This window comes from Vipera berus, assembly GCF_964194415.1.
Source record: "Vipera berus genome assembly, chromosome: 13".
Lineage (NCBI taxonomy): Eukaryota > Metazoa > Chordata > Lepidosauria > Squamata > Viperidae > Vipera > Vipera berus.
Window position 1 is genome coordinate 15,354,125 of NC_138216.1, and position 16,815 is coordinate 15,370,939.

Below are 16,815 nucleotides of genomic sequence, written 5' to 3' on the forward strand. Positions count from 1 at the left end.
GTGTATTAACTTGCTCCACGGCTAGCTGGTTGTGGCAAGTTGTCCCACGGCAAGTTGTCCTTGAGTCCCACCTGGCAGGGAACGTTGGAAGCTGCGATCCACATGACCAGGAGGACACTGCAACAGGGGGAACCCCAAGGATCCTTCCTAAGTATGATTTGTCCAGTGCTGTTGTAATTTAAATGGTCGCTGAATGGTTGATCAGGATCTGGATACTACTGTAACTGCACTATTGCTATCCTTGAAAATAAATTGGACACTCATATTTGAATGAACAATATAAAAAGAAGGAACCCAGCAGCAAAATTACAGCGTGCTCTGAAAGACACAATTTCTTGGCCAAATCTTTTCAGCACTTAGCAATAGCACTCAGATGTCTATGGAGGTTCTCCGTCATCCAGGTATGGTTGTCCCAAAGATGCTTTTTTCAGGAGGCCACTGGACTTTCTTGTTTCTTTTTTTTCTTCTGAAGACATTTCAAAGGAAACACAAGAAAGTTTAGTGGCCTCCTGAAAAAAGCACCTTTGGAATAGCACTTAGACTTATATACTGCTTCATAGTGCTTTACAGCCCTCCCTAAGCGGTTTATAGTAAGCCTATGGCCCACCAATAATCTGGGCTCCTTATTTTACCAAGCTCAGAAGGATGGAAGGCCAAGTCAACTTTGAGCTGGTCAGGATTGAACTGCTGGCTGTGGGCAGTTTGCCTGCATCCTAAACACCAGGGCTCTTAAATGACTCTTTTTGACTCAGGTTTTCAAAACAACTGGGCCAAATTTGCAGCACCTCCTCCCACCAATCTCAAAGGACTGAGTGAAGAAATGCCAGCCCACAAATCCAAAGAACACATCCTGCTCTGAATCCCAGCATTAACTATCAGTCCAAACCCTTGCTCTCCAGAAGACAGGATGCTTATCTCTGCCAATGTATGCCCACAAGTCCCAGAAGAAAGTGAGGTGGTCCAGAAAGTATACCTTTTGGGGCTGCACAGGGTCAACAATGGCTGCTTCCTTGGTCTCCTCATCCACAAGGAGGTACATATAGTTGTCTGTGAGAGCTGGAAGAATTTCCACCTTCATGTTGGCCTGCAAGACAATCTGAGGTCGCCGCTCCAATTCTGGATGGAGGAACTTGACTTGAAATGAGGAAAAACCTTTGGAAGACAAGCAACCAAGTTAACTTTTCCCACAATAGAAGAAAGCTTTTACCATTTAACAGAATAACAGAGTTGGAAGAGACCTTGGAGGTCTTCTCGTAGTCCAATCCTATGTTTCAGACAAATTGTTGTCCAATCTCTTCTTAAAAACTTCCAGTGTTGGAGCACCCACAATTTCTGGAGGCAAGTCGCTCCATGGATCCATGGTTTCTCCTTCTTTCTAGGTTGCTTCTCTCCATCCATTGCTTCTTGTCCTGTCTTCAGGTGCTTTTTCTTCTTTATGGCAACCCCTTAGATATTGGAATACTGCTGTATCCTATATGGCCCATATAATCATATAGTCCTAACTCTCCTTTCCCCTTTTTAACTGCTGTTCTTTTGGGGCACTTTCACCTCTGAAGAACAGGCACATACAGAGATGAGAGGCAGGTAATGTCAGAACACAGATCCAAAAAGCAAGTGAGTCAAAGTCATATCTGATCAGATCGGCCTGTCTCTTGCTCAAAGGGAGATGGAAAAACTACTGCTGCCTGGATCTACTAACAGCTGATGTCTTTTAGGAACCAAAGTTCTTTCCTTCAGAGAAGTTGGACCACCACCTAATATCCCTAAACACTTTCTTTAGATGTCTATGGAGATTCTCAGTCATCGTTGTCCCAAAGGTGCTCCACACACATTTGCACTACTCAGGTGACCCTGAGGACACAGACAAACCTCCAAATGGCCTGGCTAAATGTCTATGAAGGTTCTCAGTCATCCAGGTCATGTTTTTCCCAAAGGTCCTTTTTCAGGAGGCAACTGGATTTTCTTGTTTTTCTTTGAAGACAAGAAAGACATTCACCATCCGGTCAGAGCTGAAGAAGCTTTTAGATGAGAAGTGAAACGTCTTCACAAAAAAACCAAAGTCCAGTTGCTGCCTGGAAAAGCACCTTTGGGACTCCAAATGGCCTCAAAGACTCTCTAAAAGAATGCAAATGACCAGGTCTCCGCAAGGAGTATAAATCCTTCCATTCCCCACCATCCAGTCCACCATCCAGCTGAAGAAGCTTCTTGGATGCAAAGTGAAAGGTCTTCAAAGAAAAACAAGAAAGTCCAGTTGCCTCTTGAAAAAAGCACCCTTGGGACTTTCTTTAGATGTGTGTAATGGAGAACTGCACAAGGGCTACAGATGACTGCTACAAGCTTTGTTGTGCCTCCAGAAACCCCAAAGAACCACCCCACTTACCTGCAACTTTTGATGGGATAAGGGGAAAAATAGATGATTGGCTAGATGATTAATTATTTGTTAGCATATCATGCCAGACCAGAAGCTGCTCTGAGGACTTGAGTAGCAGCAGTCATGCTTAGAGATGCAGAACAGTGAAAGCAGAACCTCCAGGACCGGATCTGTACAGGTTGTCTTCAGAGATTGGCTAGAAAACAGAACCCTTCAAATCTGACAGTGTTAAAGAAGAGCAACTAAGATGATTAAAGGCCTGGAAACTAAAACATATGAAGAAAGATTGCAGGATTTGGGTTTGGCTGGTCTAGAGAAAAGAAGGACATGACAGCAGTGTTGCAATATTTGAGAGGTTGCCACAACATCAGGTTGTCAACCTATTTTCCAAAGCACCAAAAGCAGGACAAGAAACAATGGATGGAAACTAACCTAGGAGAGAAGCAATTTTGAATTAAGGAGAATCTTCCTAACAGCTTGCCTTCAGAAGTCGTGGGTGCTTCATCACTGGAGGTTTTTAAGAAGAGACTAGACAATCACTTGCCTGAAATGGTACAAGATCTCCTGATTGAGCAGAGGGTTAGACTAGAAGACCTCCAAGGACCTTTCAGCTCTACTTTTGATTCTACTTGATTCCCCTCCCTCTTTTTATACTCCAGCGAATTAAGGAGGTATCTGCTTTCAAATATGATCTCAAAATTCTAAAGTAAAAAAATGTTTCACTCCTTCTGCCCAACCTCCATATCCTCTTACACAACAGAATCAGGGAGTAAATTCCTTTTTCCTAGTGGCCAAAGACTCCAGTATCTTGCAATAAAACTGATCAAAAGCACAATTAAAACCATGAAAAAAACCAGGAAAAATATCCTTGTAAGTAAACAAGTAAGCATTCGCAGTCCCAGCTACTGATACCTTCCCTAACATCAGGAACCAAATTTAGAAAACTATTTGTAAGCTGGTCATTTGGAGGAAATGCTTTTCTACCACACACGCCTTAAAGGATAAGGGGGAACTTACGAATTGCCTTAAAAATCACAGCCCCAAACAGTCCCTCTTGCTGCTTCTTGGCTCGCAAGCCTCCAATAAACCTCCAATAAACTTTTCTCCAGCCAGTTCTGGGATTCAGCAGACTGGGAAGATGTTTCCAGCCACTAGTCTTGACAATCCGGCTGGATAGCCTGGCTTAACCCAGCTGGTCTCCTCCCATCTCCTTTGCTCTCAGGGAATGGAGAGGGTTGTTTGGAGGCTTCATAGGGCTTGGAAAACAAGCCGTCAGAGATCCAAAGGTGTTTTTTCAGGAGGCAACTGGACTTTCTTGTTTTCCCTTTGAAGACGTTTCGCTTGTCATCTCTGACTGGATGGTGGGGAATGGCAGGATTTATACTCCTTGCTGACAGCCGGTCATTGCAGAATATAAGGAACATATTCTGGGAATCCAACTCCCAGAATTCTGGGAGTTGAAGTCCACACATTTTAAAGTGGCCACGGTAGAGAAACACTGGCCTAGGCAATTTCCAAATAACCAATGAAGTCAGTGGCAGCATAGTAGGAATACAAAAGCTGGGAAAGTAAATGAGAAACTCCTTGGGTAGCAAAAGTCACCACTTGTGGTGATCAAACTGGAAAAGCTGGATCTGCAATTCTCCTCAGCAGGTAATGGAAGAGAGAAGGCCAAGGCAAGAGTTGAAAAAAGACTTTGTCATCATAGCATAGGTAAAGGTAAAGGTTCCCCCGCACATCCGTGCTAGTCGTTTCCGACTCTAGGGGCTGGTGCTCATCTCCGTTTCAAAGCCAAAGAGCCAGCGTTTGTTCGAGGACGTCTCCGTGGTCATGTGGCCAGCATGACTAGATGCCAAAGGCGCACAGAACGCTTGTTACCTTCCCACCGTAGTGGTCCCTATTTTTCTACTTGCATTTTTTACGTGCTTTCAAACTGCTAGGTTGGCAGAAGCTGGGACGAGTAACAGGCGCTCACTCTGTTATGCGGCACTCGGGATTTGACCTGCCAAACTGCCGACCTTCTGATCAACAAGCTCAGCGTCCTAACCCACTGAGCCACCGTGTCCCATCATAGCATATGTCTGTCTTAATAAACCTTCAAAACTTTAGGGTTGAATAGGTTGACCCCCACAAAAAAGTCAATCTATTCTCCAAAGCATTAAAGGAGAGGACAAGAAGCAACGGTTGGAAACTAATCAAGGAGAGAACCAATTCGGAACTAAGGAGAAACTTCCTGACAGTGAGAATAATTAACTGGTGGAACAGCTTGCTTTCAGAAGTTGTGGAGGCTTTCAAGAAAAGACTGGACAGCCAGGTGTCTGAAATAGTATAGGGTCTCCTGCTTGAGCAGGGGGTTGAACTAGAGGACCTCCAAGGTCCTTTCCAACTGTTATTCTCCTATCTTTCCTTCCTTTCCTCCCTCCCTCCCTCCTCCATCACTGGAGGCTTTCAAGAAATAGGACAGCCAGGTGTCTGAAATGGTATAGGGCAGGGGTCTTGAAACTTGGCAGTTTTATGACTTGTGGATTTCAACTCCCAGAATTCCTCAGCCAACATGCCTGTTTGAGGAATTCTGGGAGTTGAAGTCCACAAGCCATAAAAGGACCAAGTTTCAAGACCCCTGGTATAGGGTCTCCTGCGTGGGTTGGACTAGAGGACCACCAAGGTCCCTTCCAACTGTTATTCTATTTTTTCCTTCCTTCCTTCCTTCCTTCCTTCCTTCCTTCCTTCCTTCCTTCCTTCCTTCCTTCCTTCCCTCCCTCCCTCCCTCCCTTTCTCCCTCCTCCATCACTGGAGGCTTTTAAGAAGAGACTGGAAAGCCACTTGTCTGAAAGACCTCCAAGGTTCCATCCAACTCTCTTATTCTGTTCTGTTCTTAAGATTTGGGTGAATTCCTTTCACCTGCCCTTTACGGAAAGCTCCATATGAAATGTTATACACGTAGACCTCGGCTTACAACCGTTCATTTAATGACCGTTCAAAGTTACAACACCACCGAAAAAAGTGACTTATGAGCAGTTCTCATAGTTAACAATCATTGCAGCATAACTGCAGTTATGATCACATAACTAAGGTTATGTGATCAAAATTTGGATGCTTGGCTAGTGGCATGCATTTATTATGGTTGTGGCAGCGTCCTGCAATCACCAGTTGCAATCTTCCCAACCAGTTTCCGACAAGCAAAGTCAATGGGGGAAGTCAGGCTCACTCGATGGCCACACAGCATTCACTTAAGAACTGCAGTGATTCACTTAACATCCGTGGCAAAAAAAAAGATGGCAAAACAGGGTGCAATTCACTTAATTGTCTTGCTTAGCAACAGAAATTTGGGGCTCAGTTGTGGTTGTTAAGTCGAGGAAAGCCTGAAAAATAGTACAGGTAGTCCTCGACTTACGACCACAACTAAGCCCAAAATTTCTGACATTTAAAAGTCAGTTTTGCCCCATTTTATGACCTTTCTAGCTACAGTTGTTAAGCAAATCGCTGCAGTTGTTAAGTTAGTCACATGGTCATTGAGTGAATCTGGGTTCCCCCATTGACTTTGCTGGTCAGGTGGTTGCAAAAGGGGATCATATGACCCCAGGGGGACACTGCCACCGTCATAAGCATGTCAGTTGCCAGGTGTCTGAATTTTGATCATGTGACCCTGGGGAGGCTGCAATGGTCATAAGTGAGAGAAACGGCCCTAAGTCCCTTTTTTCAGTGCCGTTGTAACTTTGAACGGTCACTTGCCTATATTTCAGTAAGAGCATCCTAGCCAGGGGGCTTGCACCCACTCGCTGCTTCAAGCCAGTGGGGGTCCTACAACTCTCCCTGCATTTTAGAAGGCCTGAAAATCTGGGTGCATCTTGAAGCTTTAAGGCTCCCATCCAGTATGTGAGCAGTGATTTATTACAAGGAGGCTGGGGATCATGCTCCCGACATATAGATGCAAAGATGCATGTGACATTCTGACATGGACATGCAGGGGGTCCTTGACTTACAACCATCCATTAGCAGACAGGAAACTAATGATATGGATCTACAACCCCGACCATCCCCCATACCTATTTCGGGCCCCTCTCCTGCAAATCAGCTATTCCATTTGATCACTGGATTCCCAGTGTTGTCATCAGCCATATGATCCACCTAACCAACAGGCTGGTGAGGAAAGGAATGGGTTTCCAAGGTCTGTAGATTTTGTAGCTAAGGACAGAAGAATAGAATATTCTGTTATTCTATTGCCCTTAGTTGCAGAATCTACAGTCCTTGTAAATCCATTCTTTTCTCACCAGCCTGTTGGTTAAGTTGATCATATGACTGATGGCAACAGATTTAATATTGGAAAACCAGTAATCAAATGAATTAGCTAAGGGCAGAAGACATTCTGCGTATCACTCGCGATAGATACAGCACCACTCCAGCTGTTTTTTGCTAATCTCAAAGAACTAAGCAAGGGATGCTTAGTACTCATGTGGGAGATCACATCAGTCAGAAAATTTCACGCTAGATTGGAAAGTTTAAAAAAAAATCTTGGAAAAGGGGAAATGTCTTCCATACTACTACCAAAGAAACCATGGAGATATTTCTCTGCAGTCATCAAGAGCTGAACTCAAGAGGATTTCTCTTTATCTTTTTATGGGTTTAGCATTTTGGCCAGATTCAGAAGGATCTTGTCAGACCTGAACACTGGGCCCTATCCAGTGCTTTTTTTGTAAAAGAAAAAGGTGCCAGAACTCACACATGTCATACAACCCACCATCCGTTCTGAGCGTTCTATGAGAAAAAAAGCCCTGGCCCTATCCAACAAAATGCAAGTCAGTGGTGAGAAAAGTAAGGTTTTTTTTACACTTGGGCAAGAATTTGGCTCAACTGTAGCAACTGTGAGAGGCGTCCTAATGGACCACCTCTTAACTGCAGCCACGTGCTACAGTTGCCAAAAAAGCCAACACAGTCCTGGGCTGCATCAACAGAGAGATGATGATAGTTCAAGATCACAGGAAGTGATAGTACTGTTTTATATTGCACCGCTGAGACCATTTTTGAAATACTGCCTCCAGTTTTGCCGTCATGATATGAAAAAGATGTTGAGACTGTACAAAGAGTGCAGAGAAGAGCAACAAAGATGATAAGGGGGGCTAAACCATACGATGAATGATCGAGGGAACTAGGTATGTCTAGTCTAACAAAGAGAAGGATTAAGGGTGATATGATAGCAGCCTTCCAGTACTTGAGGGACTGTCACAGAGAAGAGGGCAGGACAAGAAGTAACAGCTGGAAGATCATTCAGATCGAACTTAGAACTAAGGAGATAGTGAGAATGATTAATCAGTGGAACAGCTTGCCCCCAGAAGTTGTGGTGCTCCATCATTGGAGGTTTTCAAGAAGAGACTGGACAGCCATTTGATCAGGATGGAATAAGGACTCCTGCCTTAGGCTAGAAGACCTCCAAGGTCCCTTCCAGGCTATAGGGTATAGGATTTCCTGCTTGAGCAGGGGGTTGGACTAGAAGACCTCCAAGATTCCTTCCAACCCTGTTTCTCTATGTTCTATTATTCTATTCTATTCTGGGCAATTTGGTGCTGTCCTGATGTTTTTAGCACCATAATTCTCAGAACCGCACATGCAAATTCAGGGATTGATATTCCTGACACATCTGGAGGATACCGGATGAAGGAAAGCCAATGTAAATGTTTCTCTATAGCCTGGAGTCAACTGGAACCTAAACTTAATCAACAGGCAACTTGGCCACCTTCAAAGCAACCACTTTTTCCTCATAGGCAACATCTTTTGGGTTTCAGTATCTAAACAAAGATATTACACCTAACAGTGCGAATAATTACAAGAAGAAACAGGCAAACTTCAGATGAAATCATCCTCAACAACTCTTTAAATCCTGGATCATTACCATTCGGGCTGGGAATTTGTGAAATTTATTGAACTTGTTTTGTCAGCATTTTGTGAAAACCTGCCAATGGTTCAAGGTTTTGAACTTTGTGTGCGTGTTTCTGTACAAAACTACTTGTCAAAAGGAAAAGTGGCATCTTTTTGAAAATGCTCCTTCAGCAAATAACATGCGACTTGAAAACTGAGCTGCGATGGAAAACTAGTTTTATACTCTGAAACTGAAATTTTGTCTTTATTGCCCAATCAACCAAAATGAGATTTTGCATTACAGGACCTCCAAGGTCACTTCCAACTGTTATTCTGCTCTTCCTTCCTTCCTTCGCTCCCTCCCTCCTCCATCACTTGAAGGCTTGCCAGAAGAGACTGGATAGCCACTTGTCTGAAATGATATAGGGTCTCCTGCTTGAGTAGGGAGTTGGACTAGAAGACCACCAAGGACCCCTCCAACTTTGTTATTCTGTTAGTTGATCAATGAAAAACAATGCCATTTTGATGTGACCCCCCTCCATTTTTTCCTAATCAGGTGCTCTCCAGCAGGGCATGTGGGGAAGGGGCGGGGCGGGGTGTCACCAGTGGCGTAGCGTGGGTTGTCAGCACCCGGGGCAAGGCAAGTAATTTGCGCCCCCTAACCGCACGCCTGGCACCCCCCCCCTCCACAGTGGGCGGCGACCCGGCGGCTCGGATCGGATTCGCACAGCCAGCACTGCAGTGAGAGAGAGTGAGTGAGCCAGGCAGGGGCAGAGAGCTGCGAGTGCGAGTGCGCCCCCCCAGATGTTGCACCCGGTGCGGCCGGCCCCCCCTGCACCCCCCACGCTACGCCACTGGGTGTCACTGCTCGATTTCCTATGAACGGAAGGGAGATGCTTTCGGAAGCAGGAGCAGCTAATCAACCCGACTGCGGGGCCGGGAGGAAATTTTCCAAGGGGAATTTGCCTAAGCGAGGGCCCAAAGGGACATTTCCCCTGCTTTTGACCTGGGAAAGGCAGGACAGCGCCTCCACCAGGTCTGAGCGGTGAAGGGCTTCCAGGGCTGCAGCGCGGCGGCTCGGGCGATCCCCGTGGCCGGACAGGCGGCTCGGGCAGAGGCGCGCGCCGGACTTCGACCCAGCGCCGCCGCCGCGTCTTCGCCCGCCTGGCTCGGCCCTCCCGGGAAAGGGGATCCGGCCTCGGCGCCCGCCACGGCCAGAGTCCAGCCGGGCGCCCCGAATGGCCCTGGCCGGCGGCGGGCTGCGGTCTCCTGGAAGCCGCCCGGCCCCACCGGCTGCCTCCCTCCCTCCGCCCAAAGCCTCCGTGGCAGCGGGCCTCCCGAGAGGAGCCGGCCGAGGAAGCGCGGCGGGCCTCCTCCTGCGCGGGCCAAGGCTCCGCCGCCCTCCGCCACCTACCGCTCCGAAGCGCGCCCAGCAGCAGTAGAGCCGGCCCGGTCCTCCCGCCGCCCGCGAAGACCATGGTCCGAGGCGGAGGCGCCGCAACCGAAGCCCGCGCGCCCCGGCAGACCCCAGCCGCTCCGGCGGGCGCTCCCTGGGCGCAGGCGCGCCGCCGCCCAATGGCTGCGCTGCCTGCGGGGCCCGCCCTCTCAAGGCGGGGCTTGCGCGGCGGTGCCCAGTGCGGATTACGGAAGAAGCGGCCGGACGGGAAGGTGAGTGGCAGCTCTGAGGCTCTCCCTGCTCCTCTTTACCCCTGTGCTAGACACTCCTATTGTACTATTGCCCTTCTCATCGTTTCCTACCACCTTCTCCGATGGGTGTCTTATGATTTACAGGGAGTCCTCGACTTACGGCCACAATGGAGTCCAGCGTTTCTGTCGCTAAGTGAGAGCGTTGTTGAGTGAGTTTTTTAACTGTTCTTGCCGCAGTTGTTAAATGAATCGCTGCAGTTAAGAACACAGTTGTTCCATGGATCTGGCTTTCCCATTGACTTTGATTGTCAGAAGTCACAAAAGGGGATCACATCTCCTGGGATGAATCAGTTGCCAAGCGTCCAAATGTTGATCTCTTGGCCCTGGTCGTAAGAATGAAAAATGGTCATCAGTCACTTTTTTTCAGTGCTGTTGAAACTTTGAATGGTCATTAAATGAACTGTCATAAGTCGAGAACTACCTGTATATCACTTTGTTGTTTATTTATTTATTTATTTATTTTGTTTTTTATAAACTGCCCTTCTCCCGAGGGACTCGGGGCGGTGTACAGAGTAAGGTAGGTATACAGATTGAACAATAGTGAAAAACAATAGTAAAAACAAACTGGGACCCCAATTAGAGCTATCAGGCCAGGCCGGACTGCTGGAACAGGTAAGTTTTTAAGTCGCGCCGGAAGGTGCGGAGGTCGGGGGCCATCCGGATTTCGGTTGGCAAGCAGTTCCAGAGTGCTGGCGCACCCACTGAGAATGCCCTCCCCTGGGGGCCACCAGCCGACATTCCTTGAGCGGTGGCACCCTGAGGAGGCCCTCTCTGTGGGAGCGCACAGGACGGTGGGGTGCAGACATTGGCAGAAGGTGCTCCCGTAGGTAGTCCGGACCCATGCCATGTAGGGCTTTGTATGTCATTGTTAGCACCTTGAACTTCACACGGAAGGCAACCGGAAGCCAGTGCAGCGCACGGAGGAGAGGTGTGATATGGGAGTATCGGGAGGCTCCCAAGAGTGTCCGTGCCGCTGCACTTTGCACCAGTTGAAGCTTCCGAGTGGATCTCAAGGGCAGCCCCATGTAGAGAGCGTTACAGTAGTCTAGGCGAGAGGTCACAAGGGCATGGGTGACTGTACGTAAGGCATCCAGGTCCAGATAAGGCCGTAGTTGGCGAACTAGTCGAACCCGGGAGAAGGCCCCCTTGGTCACCGCTCCTATGTGATCTTCCAGGGAGAGCTGTATATGTACACTGAGAGCTTATGCACCAGAGATAGATTCCTTGTGTGTCCAATCACACTTGGCCAATAAATAATTATTCTGTTCTGTTTGGAAATGAAGCCTCTGGCTGATGGGCCAGGCTGGGCAGAAGGTGAGCATGGGAGCCAGGCTTGCTGGGGCTGAGGCCCACACGTATGCCCCCGTGCCTGGGCAGGGGGTCAGTCCCAGCTTCTTCCTTCATTTAGCAATCAGCTCTGCAAAGTTCGGTTAGATTTCCCTCTGCAATTTTATATCAGGTTTTCAATGGATGTTGAAATAGGGAAGTTTCCCATAGAATCTGAGTCCAAACTGACCTAATTAGAACAATTAATCAGTGACCAAATGCAGGAAGGCTCTCTTGAGATGCAAAGTTCAATCCCAGAATGAGAAGAGCATCTGGAGGCTTTTCTCTTGCTTCAAGATAATATTTTTCAGAAAATGAAAAAAATAGGCAGAGTCTTTTTTGCAATAGTGGGGAATATGTCTTTTTTTCCTGAAGCATTAAACAATTCTGCCTATGGTATATAAAAGTTATGCTGGAAGGCATAGGAACCATAATACTTATTTTTAGGATTAATGCTATAGCTGTGTGGACAAATTATTGCTTGTATAGAGTAATATGTAATAATGTAGTATATGGTAAGTGGCTTGAATGCAATCAGGCAACTTAGAAAAGATAATTATGTTATTAATATTACAGTATTACTGTTACCAGGGACGCGGTGGCACAGTGGGTTAGGACGCTGAGCTTGTTGATCAGAAGGTCGGCAGTTTGGCGGGTTGAATCCCGAGTGCCACATAGCAGAGTGAGCACCTGTTACTCGTCCCAGCTTCTGCCCACCTAGCAGTATGAAAGCACGTAAAAATGCAAGTAGAAAAATAGGGACCACTATGGTGCGAAGGTAACAGCGTTCCGTGCGCCTTTGGCGTCTAGTCATGCCGGCCACATGACCACGGAGGCGTCCTCGGACAAACGCTGGCTCTTCGGCTTTGAAACGAAGATGAGCACCAGCCCCTAGAGTCGGAAACGACTAGCACGGATGTGCGGGGGAACCTTTACCTTTATTACTGTTGCTACTCTGCTGGTAGCAATGTTGATTTCTGCCAGAAACATCAGTAGTCTGCAATTAGGATGGTTATTCTGCAAATCCAGATGTTAGAAGGCAATTGCTGAATAAGATATACCATGAAAGAGCAGAAACCTGGATTTCATCCCTATATTTCTGCTTTTCTAGATGACTATAGCAATTGTTTTAAGTTGGAAAAGACAAGGAATTGACTTGTTCTGGTTATATTGAGGGTTTTTTAAATTGTATCCCATGGAGTTCTAGAGTTTTGCAAAAACTATAGGTTTCATTAGGGGCTAATGCAAAACAGGGACACACACACACACACACACACACACACACAGAGAGAGAGAGAGAGAACAGATTTTCTGTCATTAGACCATTGTTTCTTGATTAGGGATTCCCCAGCCTGAAAAGTTTGAAAATCCCAGGACCACCTATCTCTTGTTTGGCCCATCCCCGTTGGTCTTTAAAGGAGCCTCACATGCTGCAGCTAGGAATCTGACCCTCCTGCCCAGGGAGACATCCAGATTTTCAGGCTCCAGAAGAATCATTATGGTCAGGGCGAATTTAATCTTGAGGGGATTGGTGTTCCAAAAAGCTGATGCTGACACAGAAACAGCACACACTTTCTGAATCCAAAACTGCACACTCTTTCGCCAGTGGTACCCACAGCAACGCTCTCGTGATCAGTCCCAATGGTATCATTTCATTTTGTACCTTTGATATTCTGATTACTTTTGTTGTATTTTTAATGTAGGCCAGCTTGAGTTTTTTCTAATTCCTTGTGTGTCCAATCACACTTGGCCAATAAAGAATATTCTATTCTATTCTATTCTATTCTATTCTATTCTATTCTATTCTATTCTATTCTATTCTATTCTATTCTATTCTATTCTATTCTATTCTATTCTATTCTATTCTATTCTATTCTATTTCTACTCTACTCCATATAGTCTATTCTATTCTATTCTATTCTATTCTATTCTATTCTATTCTATTCTATTCTATTCTATTCTATTCTATTCTATTCTATTCTATTCTATTCTATTCTATTCTATTCTATTCTATTCTATTCTATTCTATTCTAATCCTATTCCATTCCATTCCATTCCATATTTTCTATTCTATTCTGTTCTGTTCTGTTCTGTTCTGTTCTATGCTATGCTATGCTATGCTATGCTATGCTATTTCTATTTCTATTCCATTCCACTCCATATAATTTGGCAAAGAAATAAATCATGTGTGTAGAATTTTTAAGCAACAAGCTGTATGGGGAAAAAAGAACAAAGCTATAAATTATTGATTTTCCCCCCTCCAGACAAAAGAAGGATCCAAATTACTGTGTGGAGAAATTGTTGCTCTTCAAGCAAGGCTAAACAACAACTGTTGCCCACAGGTTTTACTGTTTTGAAGCACTGATCATTGCAGCATGGCTTCTTCTAAGCCTATAGGCAAGTTCTGGGAATGGGGCAAGAACATCTTCTGTGTGGGGAGGAATTACGCAGCACATGCCAAGGAGTTGAAGAATGCCCTCCCCACTGAGCCACTCTTCTTCCTCAAGCCCTCCTCAGCCTATGTCAGGGAAGGCAGTCCCATCATCCAGCCCTACTATTGTGATAAGCTGCATCATGAAGTGGAACTAGGCGTGGTGATTGGGAAGAGAGCCCAGGCCGTGCCTCAAGAAGCAGCCATGGGCCATGTGGCCGGCTATGCGCTCTGCCTGGACATGACAGCCAGGGACATTCAGGAGGAGTGCAAGAAGAAAGGGCTTCCTTGGACTCTGGCCAAAGGATTCAGCACCTCCTGCCCAGTGAGCGACTTTGTGCCCAAGGAGAAAGTCCCAGATCCACATCAGTTGAAGATCTGGCTAAAGGTAAACGGAGAGTTACGACAAGAAGGGAACACATCTGGCATGATTTTCACCATTCCATACATCATCAGCTACATCAGTGGAATTGTCACCTTGGAAGAAGGGGACATCATCTTAACGGGATCCCCTGAAGGAGTTTCTGCTGTGCAAGAGGAGGATGAAATAGAAGCCGGGATTGAGGGGCTGCTGAGAATACACTTCCAGGTAGCGCGGCAGAAAAGCCGCCCCTGATGTGTGGAAGTTCCTTTTCCCTAGAAACGTCTGTGGAGATCCTCAGTCATCCAGGTCATGGTTGTCCCAAAGGTGCTTTTTCAAAAGGCAACCGGACTTTCTTTCTTTTTACTTTAAGATGCAAAGTAGATGATGTTGAAGATGAAAAACACCTTGGGGACTTTTCTCTGGAAGGAAAAAGAGGGTTGATTGCTCACACAAGAGGCCAGATTCCTTCCCCCCACCACACCCTGAGATGGAAAAAAGTAGGCTTTCAGAAGAACCTTCATTGATTGCCTTTTCTCACATGTCCTCCTCTCTCACAGAGGAGAGATCCATAGAGATCCCAACTATTGAGTACCAGACACAGTGGCTTTATGTTCACATAAGATAAACCAGAATATAACAATATGTTGACAAACGTACACCAACTGCCTAGTTGGAGCAGCTAAACAGACCATAATACAGGAGTCTTTTTGCTATGGTTTATAGATAAGATATCTGGGCGGTTTCCCTTTGGCAAGTTCAAGTTTAGAAGCTATATCGGTTGTCCATTTCCTATTTTTGGCTTGTCTAGAAAAGGCCAGCCTGTAACTATAAATAAAAAAGCCTATATATTTTTAAGACTGCAAAAACACTTTATATTCTATAGTTATAATGTACCTTCCTTAAAAACATAACCAAGTAATGAAGGAATTTTGTGCCAAATTATATTGTTTAAAAGTTATGTTTTATAATGTAAGATTTAAAAAGCACTTTGAAATGAAGCTAAAACTTATCTTTTTGTTTCTGTGAATAAATGCCAGTTAGTTCATATTACTTGCCCATTGACTATGAAACAAAATGTAGTTACATTTTGCAACACAGGTCAGATTCCCTGTTGAAGACTTAAAGGGGGGAAATGGGAAAGTGCTGAGATAGGACACTCCTTCATTACATGTAATAAGTTCATGTACAACACATGAAGATGGTGCTTTTCTCCTAATTGAAACTCTCATCTATAAACCATCTCTCACTATAGAATGTCCTGAATGTTCTTCCTTCTGAGCTAATTTAAAATTAAGCATGCTCGTGAGGAATATTGAAAACATATATTCCTTCCACAGTATAATGGAAAACTAAATTAGAAACTGAAACAAACTTTTCAAAGTCAGACACAATCTTGCCACCTTCATAAAGTCTATTTTACAAGTGTTTGCAATGGAGTGTACAGTCCCCTCCAAAGATGTCATTTCGCCATGCTTTGGATAAAATAAGAATTGCTTCCAGTTGTTTTGAAGGTGCATAACGTAGTTATTTTCCTTTTTCAGGCAAGTTTTGGCAAGCCTCCACTGGATCTGCTAGCTTGCAAGAAAGCAGTTTCACTCTCAGCCCAGTTCGTGCTGTTGTAGAAAAAATAACCTATAGGAGTAAATGTATAAATCACCACAATTTTTAAAGATTTTCCCCTCTTTGCAACAAAAAAATAATATTAAAGTTGAATTATACAATGGTTCTGTTTCGGCAACACATTTAACCTGTTTAATTAATTAGCCCATTTTTCTGGTATATGCAATATACTGAACTGTAAGCCAGGACATTTGTTTCACGTAAGATACAAAGCATCAACATAATTAAAAAGATTAGCATGAGCAAATGGATCTGCTATGTTATTAATAGAACTGGTTAAGCATGCTGTAGGAATGTAAACATACTGTATACTTTCAAATAGGAGAGAAACAGTGAAGGGAATTTTTGTGTTGTGTTTTTATTAACCCTCCCAGCTGTTTTTTTTCTTTTAATCATGAAGTATTAATTTTTCCGTTAGTGAGATCACAGCTACATTAGAATAATATAAAGAGAAATTTCTACAGGTCTGAAGAAACTTCACTTGATGCTCCCCAGTTCATTTTTTTTGTCAGCAACATCATGTCTAATTAAATTCATAAGATCATATAACAGAACAACAGAGTTGGAAGGGATCTTAGAGGTCTTCTAGTCCAATCCTCTGCTCAAGCAGAAGACCCTATCATTCTGGACAAATGGCTATATCCAATCTCTTTTTAAAAACCTCCAGTGATGGAGCAGCCATAACTTCTGAGGTAAGCCAGTGATTAATTGTTCTCACTGTCAGGAAATTTCTCCTTATTTCTAGATTGATAGGCTGAACACTGTTATGTTATGTAGACTGTTTCATAAATAGTACTTATTAAAAACTCCACTGTTCCATTTGTATCTCCTAGATTTCTATACTGCTAGAGAGAATTTTGATAAAATATTTGAGCAGTTATAAACATGAATTTAGTAATTTGTAAAAAAATTAGTTTTTTAAGCTGGATAGTGTGTGCCAAAATATTGTAGAAATGTCTTTTTCTTGCAGATCAGTTTTTCATTCAGTAGAAGAAACTGATTGTGGATTTTCAGATGTTAGTGGACTGGGTCAAGTCATGGGAAATAGTGGTATCTTTAGGGCTGTATTGAATGAATGAACCTTTATTGTCAAAGTACAACCATGTATACATTGAGATTAGCTGAGCCTCCCTTCATGCTCCC

At 44.7% G+C, this 16,815-nt stretch overlaps 3 protein-coding genes across 3 annotated transcripts in view; 1 reads left to right on the forward strand and 2 right to left on the reverse strand.

Annotated features, from left to right (window-relative positions):
* Positions 1-9,786, reverse strand: part of LOC308674236 (hydroxyacylglutathione hydrolase, mitochondrial-like) — a 47,428-nt gene extending 37,642 nt beyond the window's left edge. The window contains exons 1-2 of the mRNA XM_081338567.1: positions 9,639-9,786; positions 974-1,152 (exon numbers count right to left, since the gene is read on the reverse strand). Of these exons, the coding sequence (XP_081194693.1) occupies positions 974-1,152; positions 9,639-9,702 (243 nt within the window). The 5' untranslated portion in view covers positions 9,703-9,786. The remainder of the gene's footprint in view (positions 1-973; positions 1,153-9,638) is intronic.
* Positions 9,787-9,870: 84 nt separating this feature from the next.
* On the forward strand, positions 9,871-16,595 carry FAHD1 (fumarylacetoacetate hydrolase domain containing 1). The gene is made up of 2 exons (XM_081338575.1): positions 9,871-9,892; positions 13,522-16,595. Exon 2 carries the CDS (start codon positions 13,633-13,635, stop codon positions 14,302-14,304), a length of 672 nt encoding a protein of 223 aa, XP_081194701.1. The 5' UTR covers positions 9,871-9,892; positions 13,522-13,632; the 3' UTR covers positions 14,305-16,595.
* The window catches only part of MEIOB (meiosis specific with OB-fold), a gene marked incomplete at its 3' end in the record, with an annotated part of 28,635 nt that continues 27,396 nt past the window's right edge, over positions 15,577-16,815 (reverse strand). The window contains exon 13 of the mRNA XM_081338576.1: positions 15,577-15,684. Within this exon, the coding sequence (XP_081194702.1) occupies positions 15,577-15,684 (108 nt within the window). The remainder of the gene's footprint in view (positions 15,685-16,815) is intronic.